Source organism: Ammodytes marinus, assembly GCF_949987685.1.
Source record: "Ammodytes marinus genome assembly, chromosome: 2".
Taxonomy (NCBI): Eukaryota; Metazoa; Chordata; class Actinopteri; order Uranoscopiformes; family Ammodytidae; genus Ammodytes; species Ammodytes marinus.
The window spans coordinates 13,893,457-13,912,576 of NC_137231.1; the positions used below are offsets into that span (position 1 = coordinate 13,893,457).

At 39.8% G+C, this 19,120-nt stretch overlaps 1 protein-coding gene across 2 annotated transcripts in view; it reads left to right on the plus strand.

The window, feature by feature from the left end:
• cemip2 (cell migration inducing hyaluronidase 2) overlaps positions 1-1,595 on the plus strand; it is a 38,869-nt gene extending 37,274 nt beyond the window's left edge. For both annotated transcript variants that reach the window (XM_080050684.1, XM_080050685.1), the window contains 3 exons: positions 41-186; positions 360-466; positions 574-1,595. In XM_080050684.1, the coding sequence (XP_079906810.1) occupies positions 41-186; positions 360-466; positions 574-773 (453 nt within the window). In that variant the 3' untranslated portion in view covers positions 774-1,595. The remainder of the gene's footprint in view (positions 1-40; positions 187-359; positions 467-573) is intronic.
• Positions 1,596-19,120: the final 17,525 nt, after the last annotated feature.

Genomic DNA, 19,120 nt, shown 5'->3' on the forward strand with positions numbered 1-19,120 from the left:
TCAGGGTTTTTTAAATGTATTTCTTCCTGTCACCTGCCAGGTGAATGAAGTCACCATGCCCTTCTACCAGCCTGGGTATTTCCTGGTCTCAGTTGATGCCTGTTCTGGGAAAATTACCAAGAAAAACTCATTTGCCAAGATGGATGCCAAGATGGAGCAGTACCTAAAAACAGGAATACCAAAGAGGTGTGCCATCAAAAATAAAATAACACTACCTACACTGCTACATTTACATTTCTTACACAGACCTACAGTAGTATGAACATTTTGAAACAAACTTTTTTACATTTATTGTGAAATGTAGTATAGCAGAATGATGTACATTCTGTAATTGACAGAGGTTTTTGTTTCCTTAACAGGTCAATAGTGCTCATGGCAACACGAGGTCAACCAGAAGGCCTGGATGGTGTAGCACCATATCTGGTCTCCTTTGGTATGGCCAAAGCTGCTGATCTGCACAGTAAAGGTAAGTGACACACTCAAAAGAAAAGAAGCTCTGTGTCTGTTAAGCTACTGTATCTTGCTGTAAAGCCTCTCTTTCTTATACACTCCTTTTGCTACCTCTCACCGCAGAGACCCTGGCAGTTTGGGGGTTCCATGGTGAATCTTCACCCCCTCCGTGGGTCTTGCTACAAGCCGGCCAGGGGGATGAGTTCCTGGGGCTGCAGGAGCGTTACTTGCCCCTGGGTTTGGAGGCATATGGCTGTACGCCACCTGCAGCTAAAAAGCGCAAAGACCTGGAGCTACTAAAAAAAGCCACAGGACTACAATGACCAATGTGAACTATACAACTTAACTACCCAAAACACTCTTGCACGCAGCTACACAAACACACACAACCAGCTGATGAATGTGAACTGCTGAACCTTTAATTTATTAACAATGGCAAAGATGTTTACCAATTTCAAGTGGAAGGAAGGTGTTTTATTATGAACGGGGTGACTATTTTTGCGTGTGTATGTGTGTATGTAAGTATGCCTTGGGGCTGTTGAGTCAATGCACTTTTCTTTTTAAAAAGACACAACTTGCCTTATCAGCCAAAGTGATCAGATGGAGCTTTACAATTACTCAGTTGTTTACATTGGACAGCAGAAAAAACAAACAAACCGAAAGCAACCTTTTAAATCTATCTACCAATGGTATTATTTATTATGCAGTAAATGAAAACAAACAGAATTGGATGCAGAGAGATGAACACAATGCATTAGATACACACAGGCCAGGAGGAAATTATGAAAATAAATTGCATTGTCCCTGAAATGAGACCATGTTCGATTGGCACTGACAATTAAACAAGATGGATTAGACATACTCAGGTCAAATGGAAATGATGAAAAGAAATGCCATTGCGTATGAAAACTAGACTGCAATATCAAGCCAAAAATTTACATATTGTGTAAAAGCAGAGCCAATGGGTTGGGCGTGTTGGATTTAAGGATTTTTTTGATGGAAAACCATATTTGAAACAATGTCTTAATAAGCCATATTCATATTCAAATGTTTATACAGATACAGTATCTCACAAAAGTGAGTACACCCCTAACATTTCTTCAAATATTTCATTATATCTTTCCATGCGACAACACTGAATAAATGACACTTTGATACAATGTCAAGTAGTCAGTGTACAGCTTGTATAACAGTGTAAATTTACTGTCCCCTCAAAATAACTCGACACACAGCCATTAATGTCTAAACTGTTGGCAACAAAAGTGAGTACACCCCTTAGAAAAAATTTCCAAATTGGGCCCAAAGTGTCAATATATTGTTTTGCCATCATTATTTTCTAGCACTGCCTTAACCCTCTTGGGCATGTAGTTCACTAGAGCTTCACAGGTTGCAACTGGAACCCTCTTCTACCCATTCATGACGACATCAAGGAGCTTGTGGATATTAGAGTCCTTGCGCTCCTCCATCTCCCGTTTGAGGATGCCCCAAAGATGCTCAATAGGGTTTAAGACTGGAGACATGCTTGGCCAGTCCATAACCTTTACCCTCAGCTTCTTTAGCAAGCCAGTGGTCGTTCGGAGGGGTGTTTGGGGTCATTATCATGTTGCAGTACTGCCCTGCGGTCCAGTTTATGAAGGGAGGGGATCATGCTCTGCTTCAGTATGTCACAGTACATGTTAGAATTCAATGAACTGTAGATCCCCAGTGCTGGCAGCACTCATGCAGCCCCAGACCATGACACTCCAACCACCATGCTTGACTCTAGGCAAGACACACTTGTCTTTGTACTCCTCACCTGGTTGCCGCTCCACACTCTTAACACCATCTGAACCAAATAAATGTATTTTGGTCTCATCAGACCACAGGACATGGTTGCAGTAATCCATGTCCGTAGTCTGTTTGTCTTCAGCAAACTTTTTGTGGGGTTTCTTGTGCATCATCTTTAGAATAGGGTTTCTTCTGGTATGACAGCCATGCAGACCAGTATGATGCAGAGTGTGGCGTATGGTCTGAGCACTGACAGGTTGACCCCCCACCCCTTCAAGCCCTTCAGCAATGCTGGCAGCACTCATACGTCTATTTTCCAAAGCCAACCTCTGTGTACGACGCTGACCACGTGCACTCAACCTTCGTAAACTGGGCCGCAGGGTGGTATTGCAACATGATAACGACCCCAAACACACCTCCAAGACGACCAGTGGCTTGCTAAAAAAGCTGAGGGTAAAGGTTATGGCCTGACCAAGCCTGTCTCCAGACCTAAACCCTATTGAGCATCTTTGGGGCATCCTCAAACAGAAGGTGGATGAGCGCAAGGTCTTTAATATCCACCAGCTCTGTGATGCTGTCATAAATGGGTGGAAGAGGGTTCCAGTTGCAACCTGTGAAGCTCTAGTGAACTACATGCCCAAGAGGGTTAAGGCAGTGCTGGAAAATAATGGTGGCCACACAAAATATTTACGCTTTGGGCCCAATTTGTAAATTTTTTCTAAGGGGTGTACTCACTTTTGTTGCCAGCAGTTTAGACATTAATGGCTGTGTGTCGAGTTATTTTGAGGGGACAGTAAATTTACACTGTTATACAAGCTGTACACTGACTACTTTACATTGTATCAAAGTGGCATTTATTCAGTGTTGTCCCATGGAAAGATATAAAGAAAATTGTGAAGAAATGTGAGGGGTGTACTCACTTTTGTGAGATACTGTATATGGCTGTTTGCAGTAAGATTATTCTGGCTGTCTTGCCCCAGTAACATACTGGAAGGCCATTAAATAGATATGTTTGGGCCATACACTTCATTCCTCTCCACTGATCCTCATATATCTTTAAAGCTTGTTAGTTGATGTCTATCGCAACTGAACCATTGACTGGAAAACCTCCTCTGATCATCGTGCAGCTGTACAACTGAAGACTTTGAGCTCCTTTTTTTATGGATTCCTACAAGGACTTACTGGATCTTTTTTTATCTCAAAGTTTTATTTATCTCTACACAGTGATGGTGTCTCAAGTGCTGGTCACATGTTCAGCACAAAAATACATTTATTACCTTGCTTAGTCTGTTCGTTTGCTTGCTCAAACAGAATTGAATGTTTTACCTTTGATCTGCCTCATTCAAGATCATCCACTTTTCATGTGCATTATTGCCAAACCATGTTTAGATACAAGTACAGGGGGCCTTTTTAAAATAAGAACTCTGTCTGTATAGTAGTGCACAACAAAATGAATACAGATCCTATACCAGCTGTAAGGCATAAGGCTGAGACTTACACTATATAATCTTTTAAAGGGTGTTTGGATGTGAGCAGGGCTCCCCCACTGAGCGATGAAAAGTGTACGTGTGTACATGACCGACCATGTAAGATAGAAACAGAGAAATCCTCTGGAGGACAATTACCTTGCTGCCTTTTAACCACTCTTCTGTTAAAAAGAGCAAAAGAAAAAGGTTTCCAACCCTCGCCTTTTGTTCAATTGATGATTTGAAGATGCACAAACAGAGAGCTCTTATTTTCTAATTAGGAGTGGGCTTTGTAAACATGGTGTTTAATATTACAACTCAAACTCTGCCATGTAATTGAAATGTCAAGCAGGTTGTCACTCGTGTGTTTTCACTGTTTTAGTTTTTTGTCGATTTGATTGTCATTTGAAAAAATGTAAGCAGATTTTTTCCCAATGGAAACTCAGCATTTGTTATGAACTTGCCAATAAAGTAAACATTTATGCTTTGTTATAACTTTATCTTTTTTTTCAGCAGTAGCTGGAAGATAATGCAAATGAGTCTTTACCTGGAGTCTGTTCTACAGTTATACAACTTCACCACTTGGGGTCAGCAAAGTATTCTTCAGGATTTTCAGTCCTATATTTTGAAATAAAATTTAGCAGAAATCCATACATTTCATATAGACATAGCTGCCAAGTCTCACTCTTTGGCCGTGAGACACACGCAAATCAACCCGTTCACACTCTGATAAGAATTGTGTCCCCGCCGGCCGGTGAGCGCGCGTGCATCAAACATATTAACCCTTCAATTTCACTCAAGTAAATTCAGAAGATCTTTGGATCGTTTTGTATATTGTTTTTTGGTAATTTAGTTTGAAAATTAGGTTTGCAAAGTAACAAATGGCTCATCCGCCAATAAAAATGCTTTTATTCTTCTGTGTAATGAACTGTAGCCTATGTATTGCACATTTATAGCACTTTTCATAACACAAATCAAGGTAGCCTAAGAGGAGGGACCAAGTAACCCAGATGTTTTATTTTAGCCTAGTTTGAATTGGTGTTGAACTGTTCCCTAATTTTTTTTTCTTTGAATAAAGCCTAATGCTGCTAGTAAAACACCATACTCAATAGTAGACATGATATAGAATAATTACCTTTATTACAGTTTAACCAAATGTTTTAACAATAGGCTACAGGAGATATTTGAAAGCACTACACATGAATTGAATACTATTCAATAACATTTGTGTCAGCGAAACCGTGAATGTTCTCTTTTACTTTACATAAAAATGAATGCAGAAAAGGCACACATTGCTTCATAAAAATTCACCAGAATGCAGGAAATTAAGTGTTTAATGCTCAAAATTTTCGGGGGGGACCCCCAGACCCCTAGTTATAATGTGTCCACACCCAATGTTTAATTAAAACCTGTCCTACAACTTTTCAATTCATGAATTAGTTTATTTTAATAAGATTTTGGATGTTTTATCACATTTTCCAATTGTCTTTATTTCTGATTTATTATGAACAATATATAAACTTGCAGGACACTAGCAAAAGTTATTGGGTGGGAGAGAGGACACGGTTTTGGTCCCTCGGCCAAAAAATCTCACTCCAAACTTTTGGTGAAACTTGGCAGCCCTGCATATAGAAGATATAAGTGTTAATATGTAATTTAAAGAAAGATTAACATTATCTCTGTTTTCCAGCTAGGGAAGCTTTTGGTAGACTAAAAAAACAGCATCCAACTGTAAACTGAAAATAACTAGCACTGTTTATTTCACAACACCAGCCGACGTGGCCAGAGGGATATTGTGCAGTTTTAATGAGCCTCTGGAGGTCAGAGTTACTGTTTAACGTACAGTCAAACATATATGGCAAGATGGAGCACAGCAGATGCTTACTACTATAAATGATGGATTAGAGAGAAGTTGTTGGGAGAAAACGATTCAATCATCTTTCACAAGAGGCAACTTGTTCTAAAGTCAGCAGTAATAGCCCGGAAACAAACAGCAACATATGCTAGGTAAATGGAGGAAAGTTTATAGATCCAGGGAGCTGCTTCATTAAATCAGACAGGCGTGTGGCATGCTGCTAGTGATATAAGTGAGACTGATTGTTTCTGTGTGTGCAAGCATGTGAAGATCTTTGAATAAAAAAAGGACATAAAAACTGTTGCTGCCCAAAAAAATATGGTGCAGTCTTAACAGTACACTGCCCACCGGCTCATAAAACAGTCCCTGATAGTTTTACGGACAAGATTTGGTGCTCCCACACACTTCACACCATTCTGAATATAGGAGAGGGGACAAAGTGGCATCACACACTTTGCAGGCAAAACAACACACCTGAGGACTGCTGCCCCCTCCCATAGCATCCGCCAAAAGGAAAAACAAAAAATACATTGGTCGGAATACTCTGCATCTTTCGCATTGTTTCTCACTTATTGTCTCTGCAGAACCCTTTGTTATAAGTAGGCTTGGACATACAGTATTTAAACCTTCCCAATCAGACATGAGCCGATTCCATCAGATCTGCCATTGCCAAGACATGTCTGAAATGTATGTATGTAATGATATGTGTCGGATTATTATTATTATTTTTTAATCCTTTGATTATTATGTTTTCAGTGTGTCAAGAGTGGACTGGATGTTCTATACAGCTGCGTTTTAATTATGTAACACTCAGGCCTTTGAACTGTGCAAATACAATTAGAGAAATGCCAAAGCTAAAAATGTGACACAGTGTAGCCACCTGCATGTGCTGGAGTATGGTGGGTGCTACAGCCTTTCGCACTATACTGTGTAGCCTATATTGTTTTCATGAGATAATTATAGCTAGGAACCATGAACGTATTATAAGGGCAACACACACTCTACATTGTGTCACATTAGTAGTAACTGTATCTTTTCTTCTTTGTGTTTCCATAGTTTTACTGTTACCAGGCAACCACACCCTTATTCAATCGAAAGGTTAAATGAGGAGAAAACAATATTTGAAGAAAAAGAGAGAAAGGTAGACAAATCTTTACAAAGGCAGAGAGCATTATTATGACATTCACAATGTCTTTGAAACTCTTTGAAAAACAGTCGCACAACAATAAAACAGAGCAAGGATATGTACAAAGCAATATCAAAGCAATACAAACAACAATAGAATAAAATACTTAGAATTACACAGAAAATGCCAGTTTTAAGAAGGGATTTTAATGTGGTAGGCTAGAGAGTCAGAGTCACGGATGTATTGTGGGAGAGAGTTCCAGAGACAGGGGGCCTGCACGGCTGAAGGCTTGTGTGACCCCATGGATGACAGCTGTGCAGGAGGTGTGGTGACGAGCATGGAGGAGGAAGAGCGGAGAGTACAGGTAGAGGTGTAGTTCTGGAGGAGGTCAGATATGTAAGATGGGGACATGTTATGGAGAGCTTTGAAAGTGAGAAAGAGAATTTTGAAGTCAATAAAGTGTTTGACAGGGAGCCATTAAGTATGTTAGACAATCATCACTGGTATATTTCAAATACAAGAAACAGCTTGGGTTGGGGAAAGTAAGTTCATCTAACTGGGTTTGACCTGCTTACTTTCACAGTTTGGTTTGTAGCTGGGTTTGGTTGTCACATTTTTTAACATGCTGTTTTGCTTCAAATGTTAAGTTTATTATAGACTGAAAAAATTATAATGATAATAATAATCATACATTGGATTTGTATAGCGCTTTTCTCGTACTCAAAGCGCTTTACAAAGGCAACAAACGACAAAAAAAAAAAAAAAAAAAAATGCAAAGTTGATGGGGGGTGGGTAGGGGTGGTCTAGGAGTAGGCGAGAAGAGATGGGTCTTGAGGTGGGACTGGAAGATAGTGAGGGACTCGGAGTCACAGATATGTTGTGGGAGGTAGTTCCAGAGCCTGGGAGCTGCCCTGGAGAAGGCTCTGTCACCAAGGCTGTGGAGTTTTGCTGTGAGTGGAGAGGAGACCAAAACAAATTCCAACCATTCTGATTCTGGTCTTCAATGAATTTTGACTAAATACTGCATTTTGGTTTTGTGTGGCAGAAAGCCTGGTACACCTTGGCCACATGTATCTTCTAACAACTATACCTGCCTCCTCTAGATTATTGGCTTACCGTGTGAGCATGTGCATGTTTCAATGGAAACAAATTGCATGCGCAGGCAACAGCCTACTCAATGGTTGAGTCCCAGCAAGGGCTTTTTAGCTCAACAGCTTAGATTATCCAGGGGAAGTTTATCCGGATTCCTCAACTCGTTTAATGTTTCTCTCTCACCATTCAAATCGGTTCAGAGATTCCCAGTTGATTCCCCGTTGATTCTCGGTGATGGTGGTCCTGAATAATTAAACAATTCTGACAGCCTTGTAGGGGTCCGTTTCCATGACAACCCCTCTCCCGGTGTAATGGCTGGCCTGAGGAGTAATCTACAGTAAATCTCCTGCCTGCTTAATGTCACGGTAACAGCAGCAATGTGGCACAAAAAGACAACACAGGTTGGGGTCAGTGGGACCTTTTGATTAAATGTCCGGCAAGGGTAGCCTACCCTTTCTGCTCATTTTTGTCACAGAAGGTGTACCACCTGTTACCACATGAGGAAGACGACCCTATGTTATCATAACTCTGAACTGGGTTTTTCAGGGGCCAGATGAGACTGGCTGTAACATGGCCTAATTATGCAGTGCACAGATTTATGCAGGGTTTAGGCTATATGAGGCAGTATAAAAACATACTACGAACAGTTTCACTATTTACTGATGAGTCATCACAGAGTTAAGTGAGATAGCTTTAAGGTCACGGAGGGGATATTTTAATGATGTCTATAATCTGTTTCGACAGTATGTTGACATCTATGCTTCTGGGAGTGATACTCCCTCCGTGACACACACACACACACACACACACACACACACACACACACACACACACACACACACACACACACACACTACTCAGACATAGTCAATTACCCTTTAACATCAAACGGTTCATCCATTCCTCAGCCCATTAGACAGTGAATTAACCTTATACCTGCAGATGAAGAGATATGGGTGTGACGGGTACGGCCTTGTCCCAGTCAGTGCTATTACTAGAAAATGTGCCATGTACTTTCCATGCAGCATGAAGCTGGCTAATCGGGTCCAGAGAAATGCAATAAAAAAAGGATTAGGATGCAGTTTTTATATCTTCAAAACTGCTTATGCCTTGTTTAATCATTCACTAAATTTAATACGTGGCTGCGTGTTGTGTTTGGGGACTTGAAGGGGATGCTTAATGCTAAAACCCAGCATGGGATTTTTAAAGCCAAACTTCCAAATTCACTGAGTCTCAACTGATTAGTGCACTGTGTTGCGCAAGCCAGTGGAGGACTTAATGGGTAACATTCAAAGAGGCTTTTTAATTTGGTTAAATGTAAGTTGTAAAGTGACCTTGTGGAAGCCGTTGTTGAGACTCAAATGTGTTGCTTTCAATAGAATCACAATTTCATGTTAAAGAAAATCACAAAATCTGCACCACAGAAGTATTAGACCATTAGTGTCTGACAGTCATGATGATGATAACTATACAATTATGATAATGATGGCAGCAATCCCGCCTGATGCTGCCAGCCTCAATCTCCAACTAAACTAATTATTTCTCAATGTGAAACCAATTGCCTGTTGAGACAAACGGTGTGGTTACCAAACCGAGATGATCGCGGTTCCCCAAAGAAAATCTGCCAGATCTGTGTCTACAGTTACTGACCAAAGATGCTCCAGGTTGCCACTGATGCATCTGATCCTGCAACAGAGCTAAAACTAATTAGTGTGAAGATCTCGAAGGGCCCGGGCTCAAAGGTAGAGGTATCACAGGCTATGCATTGAGAGAGTGTCAGAGGATTTACCCTGTAAATCAGAAGACAGCCTCATGACATACAGTTTGTTTCAAGAAACCTATAGTTGCACTGATAACTTTGTCAACTGACTGGCTCATTATACAATGCAATTGTTCAATATTGCTGTGTGTTTCCCAATAACCGGGACACAGTTTTTTGTATTTCAGAACGTGTAGGGAGGGAGAGCTTTGCCACCAGCCAGACCAAGAAGCATCAAAACGCTTTCTGATTAGATATAGATTTTGTGTGTCCTTTGGCCTTTGGTGAAAAAGGACTTTACTTTATCTGCTTTTCCACAGTGTTGATAGATGTCTGTAATGTCCTTGCCCTTCAATCACATTTGAAAACCCAAACAACATAAATGTCTATTAAAAACACATTGATTTGGAAATACTTGTGTGTGTGTGTATGTGTGTGTGTGTGTATGTGTGTGTGTGTGTGTGTGTGTGTGTGTGTGTGTGTGTGTGTGTGTGTGTGTGTGTGTGTGTGTGTGCGCGCACGTGTTTTGTCACCTATCTTGCCATGTGTTGGTTGTTTGTGTGGAACATGGAACATGGAAATATACTGTAGATAAGGGTAGACGTTTCTACGATTGCTCGGATAAGTTCTCCATTGTCTATGCTATGTACTTTTTCTTCCCCTTTTCTGTTTCAATAAGGCACACATTTTCTGCACAACTACAAAAAGTGACCTTATTTTTTCTTAAACTTGAAAGCCTAATCCAACCTGTCAGCTAATTTAAAGCACTCTTTACTGTCAGCAGTGTTTAATCGTTCTCCTCCTCATCATCCAGCTCCCTTTCCATAATAATTGCCTATTTGGGCCTTCCACAGGTTTTTTTCAATAATGAGTTTGTGTGTAACAAAGGTAATTTATTACTTATTGTTGCACTGTTATCTGGACCTAAAGTCTAAAATATTATGCCTCTCTGAAATGCTTTGTTGTTCCCGCACTCATTTTGTAGAGTGGCCTCTTCTCTCTAATTTGAGCATGTTTAAAAATGTATTCAACAGTGGGAAGTTTGTTCGGCTTGCATGATGTAGCAGTGTGGAAATGAATGTGGTCCTGATCAGTACCAGTTCAAACCTAATGTGACAGACCACAATCGGATGAGTCGTTTTACAATCTCGCCGTTGCATCGGTGCAGGCAGGCTATGACAGGAGAAGGGGCAAAGTGATGAGATCAAGGGGAGTGGGGGTGGGTGGGTAGCCTTAAGTTAGGACGGATGGAAAGGCAAAGCGTAACAGAGAAAGGAAAGAAATTCAAAGAAACTGAGATAAAAGAATGTTTTAAGTAAACTGCAGGAGGATATGGAAGCGTGAGGGACACATACTAGTCAGCCAAGTGAGACGCAATGTCGTGCTCATGTTTCCAGACAACCAGAGAGGCCTCTCAGGGCCCTAAAATGATCAGCAGCTTGACAGGGGCCTCTCACTGTCGTCCCACGAGACGACTACTCCCCTCTGTTGCTGTGGCATCTGAGTGATCTCTTCATTTATTCATAGCAGAGTGCCGCTCCAAATTAGTACTTGTTAGCCACCCACTGTTTACTTTTCTTTATTTGCTATCATTAACCCTCCTCTCTTCAAACTGTGCGATGCATAAGGGTGGTTGTGTGTGTATGTATGTGTGTGGGTGGGGGGCTTGTGTGTGTGTGGGGTGGGCATCATGACTGCCTCACCTAGCAACCTGCCCCGGCGAGATGCTCAAAGGGTCTGGATCACTGGGGATGGTTCACACACTGAGTCTCCCACCATTCACTGCAGCCCCTCAGAGTAACTGGGACTCAGGTGCTATTGTGGAAGACGCGCCACTTGCCAGAGGCTCATCACATCCATTTCCATTCTCTTTCACTCCCCTCTGATAGAAACACCACAAGGCCTTGCCAGCCTATGCCAGGAAACATGGCGCCAATGAGGAAGAGCAGAGCAGGTGCGCAGAGTCATTAGGGGATAAGTGACGCCATAGATTCATCTTTGTCATCTTGGATATTTATTTAATTTTCATGGCTGCCAGATGAGAAATGTTTTTGCATAGATGTACAACACTCGAAGAAGACTTCTATTTCCTCTATATCTTTTACCACTTTCTGACTTTCCAGGCTTCGAGAACAGACGAAGCTTGCATTAACAAGAAATGTAAACAAATCAGCATGCCCAAAAGTTTTGGATAATTACCTGTAATGATAATAACTGGAGGAATTTGTATCTGTTTTTGCAGCATGAATATGGAACATCTGGATTCTCAGGGTCCCCGGCCCAGTGCTTCTTCTGGACCTACAGATGTGTTTTAATTGAGACTGACAGCGTCACACGCACGCGTAGGAAGGCTACGTCATGCCCTGTCCTCCAACACGCCTCCACTAGCAGAGGGACGTCTTGCCCACCTGTGGTGTCTGACTCCTGGAGCCAGCCATCTCCTCTCAGCCACCACTTCCCTCTCCTACCAATCATCTGGCTTTTTTCCCCTTTTCCTCACCTTGTTGTGAAATAACCCAGTTTTACACCTTCCGGTTTACATTTTTATTTTTTTTTAAGGAAAGAGGGACTTGGAGGCAGATTCAGAATTTCAAGACTGAAGTGCAGTGAGGGCGGGACGAAACATTTCCTAAAGGAGCTTTGAAGACCTTCAGCGTGGTAAGACATCCGCCATTTTGAATTGGAACGCTCTCTTGGCGAGGAAGCTTGATGATTTCACACATAGCCTACACAGAAAGTTTTCTTGAAAATAAATAAATAAGTGAAACGAGGACAAAGGGATTTGGCATGAAAAACTAAATTGTTACTTTTGGCATCACTTTGGACTGAAATTTGGTCACTGTTATTTTTTTTGTGTTATGATAAAAATGCACTATGTAGGTCAGAGTAACAGATCAATACTGAGAAGTGGTAGGCTGCTGGTGTGCTGAATAAATTATTATCTTACCCATATTCCCTCTTTCTGGCTTTGCGCCACCATCTGTGGGCTGTTGGACACTGAAGCAACCATATGCCCTATGTATAAATCATCCACAATAGCCTGCTCCCTGTTAGTGGGATAAAACATGGATTTAGCACATATCTCAAGCAAAAGCCTTCAAGGGTTTCTCTGTCCCCTAAAGAGAGTTGACTTTTGTCTTTCCTTGAATTTTTAAATGTGCTTGTCTTTGGACTCTTCGAACAGTCATAGAGTATATTGTGATTTTAAGTTTTCTCCCTCACACCATATCCTGCCACACTGACAACTTTATCTACAGTTTTATCTAGGGTTGTGAATCTTCTGTGTCCCAAAATCTGATCGATTTTGATTCTTTGGGTCACGATTAGATTCAAAATCCATTTCTCATTTAATTCATAGGAGGAAGAAAGAATCATGAAATCAGAGTAAAGTTATGTAGTTTTTACGTTTGAATAGTTTTATTAACTGATTGCAGTAAAGTAAACACACCTAAGTAAGCAAACCTAAGAAAAAGGTAACATTTATTATGTTAGTAAACTTTAACAGATAAAGACTTTTTGCTCAATCAGTGAGAGAATAAATTAAAGTTATACAATACAAATACAGACTCTGCTCTAAATAAAATTGGTAGCTTAAATAAATAAATAAATAAATAAATAAATAAGTAAGTAAGTAAGTAAGTAAATGAATAAATAGATAAATACAATAAATAAATAGGGGAGAACGGGGGAATCTGAGGCATCGGGTAATGTGAGCCACCCCCTGTATCTAGGCAACGGAAAACATTTGTGGTCATGTGAGATATATGTTTTCAAGCCCCTCTCATTTCCCAATGGCCCTGAAAGAGAGGACCTCATGGTGCTGTGGTCAGCATGTTTTTTTTCACCAAAATAGGTATTTTGCATGTAAAAGTAAATTTTCTTGCTGTCAACTTAATCAACTGTTGTGCCAAAGCAAATGTATTCATGTAGAAAAACTTATATCATATGTGTTGATGAACTACCAACATATAAATACCATGTGATGATATTTGCTAAAGATTAGCCTGAAATGCTAAGAGAGGTAGTTTTTTCTCAAATTGTGGTGGTGGGGGAAAGTGAGCCACTGTCTTACTTTCCCCCACCATGAGGCACAAGTTAAGTTTAGTCTTAAACACATTTTAATGTAATGTTATATGACATGTGTTTTATTTTAATGTCATACACATTGTAGAAAAGCCATCATGCCAAGGAAGTACACCAGGAAGACGACCTGGGGCAACCACAGGGAAAGAGCACCTTCTCATCTTTCCCTGTAACCTTCAGGGCTGGAATGTAGAGTAGGCCTAGTTGTAGAGTATGACAGGCTGATGTTATAATCCAGTTGGGTCTTCTCCTGTGTTCTGAGTCCCAGGCTGTTCTTGCTGGTTCTGATTTTCCTATGCTTTGACCCCCAGACACAAGCTGGCTCTAAGGGTCCTGTGTTCTGACCCCCAGACTGTGTTCTAATCTAACTGGTTCTATCTTTCATTTGAATCTTATCAAAACCTTTTGAATTATAATATGTTGTATTTGATTTTGTTCAGAGTTACTTTCAAGTGTTTAGAAAATTTGCTTTGCTTAATTGACTCAACCCCATCATTATTTTACTAGTCCGACATTAGTTCTGGAATGTGTGGCTAGCTTTCAGGATTCTTACTGTTACAATATGTGTTGTTATGGTAGTTTCAGAGTGGAAAAAGTAAGTGGATCAGCTGGTTCACTTTACCCCCTTGATTATTCAGGTCTGTCTCAGTTTACCCCACAGCTGGGGTAAAGTGAGCCACATGAGAACTTTTTTTAATACAACAATATTTTCACTGCCCTTTGTCTTGAAAAAATTCTGCTACTACCCATTTCTAGGAAACATCCTGAATTAATGGGAAATGTGTAAATTTGAGTGATAAATCATTTTAGCTCGCTTAGAGGGGAGCAAATGTAAAAAGTGGCTCAGATTACCCCGTTCTCCCCTACTTATTTACATTTTTTTTTTGGAATTTATGAATCGAAAAACTTAAAAGATAGGAATCACCCTTTTTAAACAAATCGATTTTCTTTCACCACCGTTAGTTTTTTTCTCTACAATGCAATAGTGTCTGAAGACCACTAATTATCCCTCACTGGAGAATTACACTCACTGGTTGATTACAGAGGGAATTTGTTTGTGTGTGCTTGTGTGTAAGCGTGCACATGCTTTGGTCTCTTCTCCATGAAACAGTGATTAGTGACTTGTCTCCAAGCCGGTTTGTGGCTGTCGTTCGGACACAGATGAGTTGTCCCTCATTAGTGTGTATGTGATTCAGAGAGAAAGCCAGCACTAGTGACTCATTCGAAACCACACATACACACACATGCACAATTACAAATGCATCATTTTGTTAGCATATTGTGAATACAATGGGTTGGCTGGCCCTTATTTACCCAGTTTAGGTGACACTTCTCCACAGGAGGCTGCGTTCGCTTTTGGCTCATCTTCTTACAGAGCTTTGACAGCCAGTCGAGTCTTTCCCAGCTGAATTACGCACAGCTGCAGGAAGGAACATTCATCTTATCAAGTGTCTTTTTTCTTCTTGTGTTGGTATAGTGATTTTTGTTGCCGTACGAACATTGCAGGATGGGCATAAATGATAACTCAAACAGTAAATATTACATATGCAGTGTGGTTTTACATATCTTATTCTCCAGTAATGCTCTAACATAGTATTATCTGTGTATATTTACCTGATGCAAAAAAGCAGGTATACTTGAGAGAAATTCACAAATTCTGGGGGAGGGGGGCAGAAACACACACATTGTCTGAGGTTTCTGTGTGAATTATTGATGCTATCATCCTGCTTAAAAATGCATCCCCAACCTTTCTGTCCTTTGTGAGAGAGGAAGCAGTAATTAGTGTTAGGATATGAAAGGAGACAGGGGCTAATTATCAGTGGGGGTAAACACAGCAGCCCTCGTCCTCATTTTAGAATAAAAATTTGTTTATTTGCCACATGGTTCTGCAGGTGCATAAATGACACTTTTGGAGAAAATGCTATATCAATAATTATTGTTTTAAATTTCCTCACATGATCCAACAAGTTTGGTTTCAAGGGAGGTGAAGGGTATGAGAGTGAGCGAAGAGGAGTGAAGATGAGGTCTTTCCATAAATGTAGGGTCAAGTGCGAAAGAAAAAAAGGTGGTGTTAAGCCACTTAACACAGACTATTCCATGTTCAAGGACCAGACCATTCTGAATCACACCAATTTTCTAAACTAATTTGCTTTTTTTAATGGGGTGGCTACGTGCCAGACTCTGAGTATAGCACTCACAGCTGAATGAATTAAAAAAGAAAGAATTACTATGAAGCATGGAGGGATGGGGAATGGGATTCATTGCAGATGGTTAAGAGTGACAAAAAGGCAGAGAAAATAAAGTCAGAGGGAGTCTAGGTGGCTGTGATGAAACTAAAAAAGTTGATGGACAAATCTTGTGAAGGAAACGGGTGTGACAGGTTGAGAGCCTTTCGGCTACTCATGCCTTCTGCAATAAAAAACACTGATTATTTGGTATTAGTATGGAGCTCAGATCTTTTTATAAAAAAAAGCTTTCAAATCACATTCATATTTTTAATTATTTAATTATTCGTATTATTAGTTCTTTCTTTTTTTTTGGGGGGGGGGGGGCTCTTTTGCCACTTTAGTGAACATATTGATTTTAAGTTGAAACATTCACACTAGGCTGTCAATCTATATAGTGCTAAAACCCCACAGGATATTTGTGAATTTTGCATAATTTAGTTATAAAATGTGGTCTGGTATTCTTCAAAGTCACAACAATGGAAGTGCTACATCTGCCTAAATAGTAACATAAGAATAATTCCAGAGATTCAAGAAGGAAAATATAAGAGAAACACACAAGTAAAGAGAGCCACCTGAGACCTAAATAAAAAATTATTACAAAAAAAAAAAATTGTGCAAAGACGGTGCAGAGATAGGGTAGGGTGTACCATATATAAAATATAATGTAAAATAAAATGTAAATGACATAGAATACTGTATATGGAATAGAATGCTGTACGGGTGTATTATATTTATTTTATTAATATATAAAAACTTGTTGTTTACAAAGTTGTATATTTGTGGCAGATGTTACTATTTTATATCTACTATTACATCTCATAAAATACAGGTTAAAAATTCAGGATCAGAATGTGTTCAAATTCTAAAATATTGCCTAACAGCCTGGATTTTAATGACATTGAATCCACTCACAAAACAAATTGGTCAATTTAGTCAAAGCAATTCATGTAAAACAACTGTGATCAGCAAGCGAAGAGGGAGCAGTAGAGCGATTTCAATAATGGAGGGAATGTCAGCTCAGAGTAAAAAAAATACCCCAATCAGGCAGTAAAACAACAGATCCTTTGTTAAGTCAAGTCAAGTCAAGTCACGTTACGTTACGTTAAGTTACTTCATTAGTCAATGGTTACATTGAAATTTGTCTTTCCGCATATCCCCTCTCAAGTTACCACACTTCGTAGGGGGTCAGAGCGCAGGATCAGCCGTGGTACAGCGCCCCTGGAGCAGTTTTGGGGTTAAGTGCCTTGCTCAAGGACAACACATAGCAAATGACAACACTAAAACTATACATTCAGAAATATTATTATGATTTCTTATAATTAGTCTTGTGTAAGAACCATCACAAATATAATGAAATTATGAAATTAGAATCAAACTTTTGAATGTATTATTGGAAATATTTGAATAGCCTGTACATTAAACCTCTTTCTGAAGCCAGTTTAAAGTCAAATTATGTAATTGTGAACAAAGATTGTCTTACTTTCTTCTCTGTCTGATTTTTTCCCCCAGAGGAAAATGACAAGGAAATCTCACACCAGAAGAGTTCTGACCCCGCTGTGCACAGATATTAAGGTAGGAAACACACTTCGGGTTCCCTGAGGATTTTCAACACAATAGGAAGGCAATGGTTTAATGGTTGTGTTCATTTTGCGATGAGTTCATCATTATGGATGCATTGCTGTATGTATTTTATTTATTTCTATACACAATATAAGTTGATCAGGATCTGAAATGATTAAGTTCAACTCCCAAATTGTCTTAACAGCTGCTCAACTGCTGCTAATCAATCTTATGAGAATGTGTAGTCACCAGGGCCGCTGCTAAGCTTTTGGGTGCCCTAAGCTGAAATTGTCAGTGATGCCCCCCCCCCCCCCCCCCAAAAAAAAAAAAAAAAACACCAAGAAGCTTGCGTCCGTAGGGCGTGAGCGAAAATTTTTTGCCCTTGCAAGATCTCTGCGACTGCTTTTTGGCACATTTGCTGTAGTGATGAGTTTTTGCGAACAGCATTTACTAACAGAAAGAACAGCTTAACTTGTGAAAAAAGAAAAAAGTTGCCTTGTATCCTACTAACTGCCTTTGCAAAGGAATTGAGTGATAGGTTCATAGACAGATTATGAGATAATGGGCCCCTGGGCACACACTCTTAAAGGGCCCCCCACTTGACCCTATCCAGTCAGGTACACTGAATTTTCTACACAGATACATACAATTAATGGCAAAAACATATTAAGGAAGTCAGTGTTTCCCACAGGATTTTGGGGTATTGTTGGAGGGACCCTGTACCTTGTTGGGTGGTCCGGGGGTATGCCCCCCCAGAATTTTTTTTACCTTTTTAAAGTAAAATGCATCAGTCCTTTGACTATGGAACATGAAAAGTTACTATCAGTATCTCTGGCTGAGGGCCCCCCTGAGCCCTTGGGCCCCTGGGCCTGTGCCCGGTGTGCCTGTGCAGTAATCCACCCCTGGATAGGTTACACAATTAAGAAAAAACAACGATGGGCCTGTTCATAACTAATTTATATATTTTTTGTAATGTAATGATTATCATGAACTTTTTAAAAAAAAACTATTTTGGGGGGCCCCCGGACCATCTCTTTTTCCTTTTTAATTAAAAAAAAAAAAAAAAAAATATATATATATATATATATATAGCCTATAGCCTATATATATATATATTTTTTTTTTTGGGGTGCCCCCCCAGGAACTTGGTGCCCTACGCAGTCTCTGCGTATAGGGAGCGGCGGCCCTGGTAGTCACATTATTAATAACCAACATTTCAAGGGAGAAAAAAAGATAATAGCATTGCAATTGAAATGATGTAACTCTTGAAATACAAGTGTAAGTGCATATTAAGGCGTGAAAGCTGAAATAAAAACTGTACCGTGCAAATTTAGTATACATTTGTATAAATTGGTGTTAGTGCTCAGCAGCAGATGAAAAAGTTGTTCTACAAGCTCAATATCTGTATTTAAGTATGGATGAAACAATAACCTCTCTTACCTCTCATGGCTTTCTCTTTTGTGGTGAAATACAGCACTTTGGGATTAAAATTGAAATAATTTATTAATTTATTTTAATAGCTAAAGGAAAGAGATGCACTTAGATCATTAACAAACTAAAAGAAGATTTAAAAGTATGTATTGTTAAGAAAACTATTCATTTTTTAGTGGAGATTAGAAACAAACTGAGCAGTATTCTGTTATTCCTGTGGTTAATAACAGCTCCTTTCACATGGGCCTACTTTGTTATTTTCTTTCTTTTTTCTATAACTTGTTGAAGTTGTTGCTTGACACT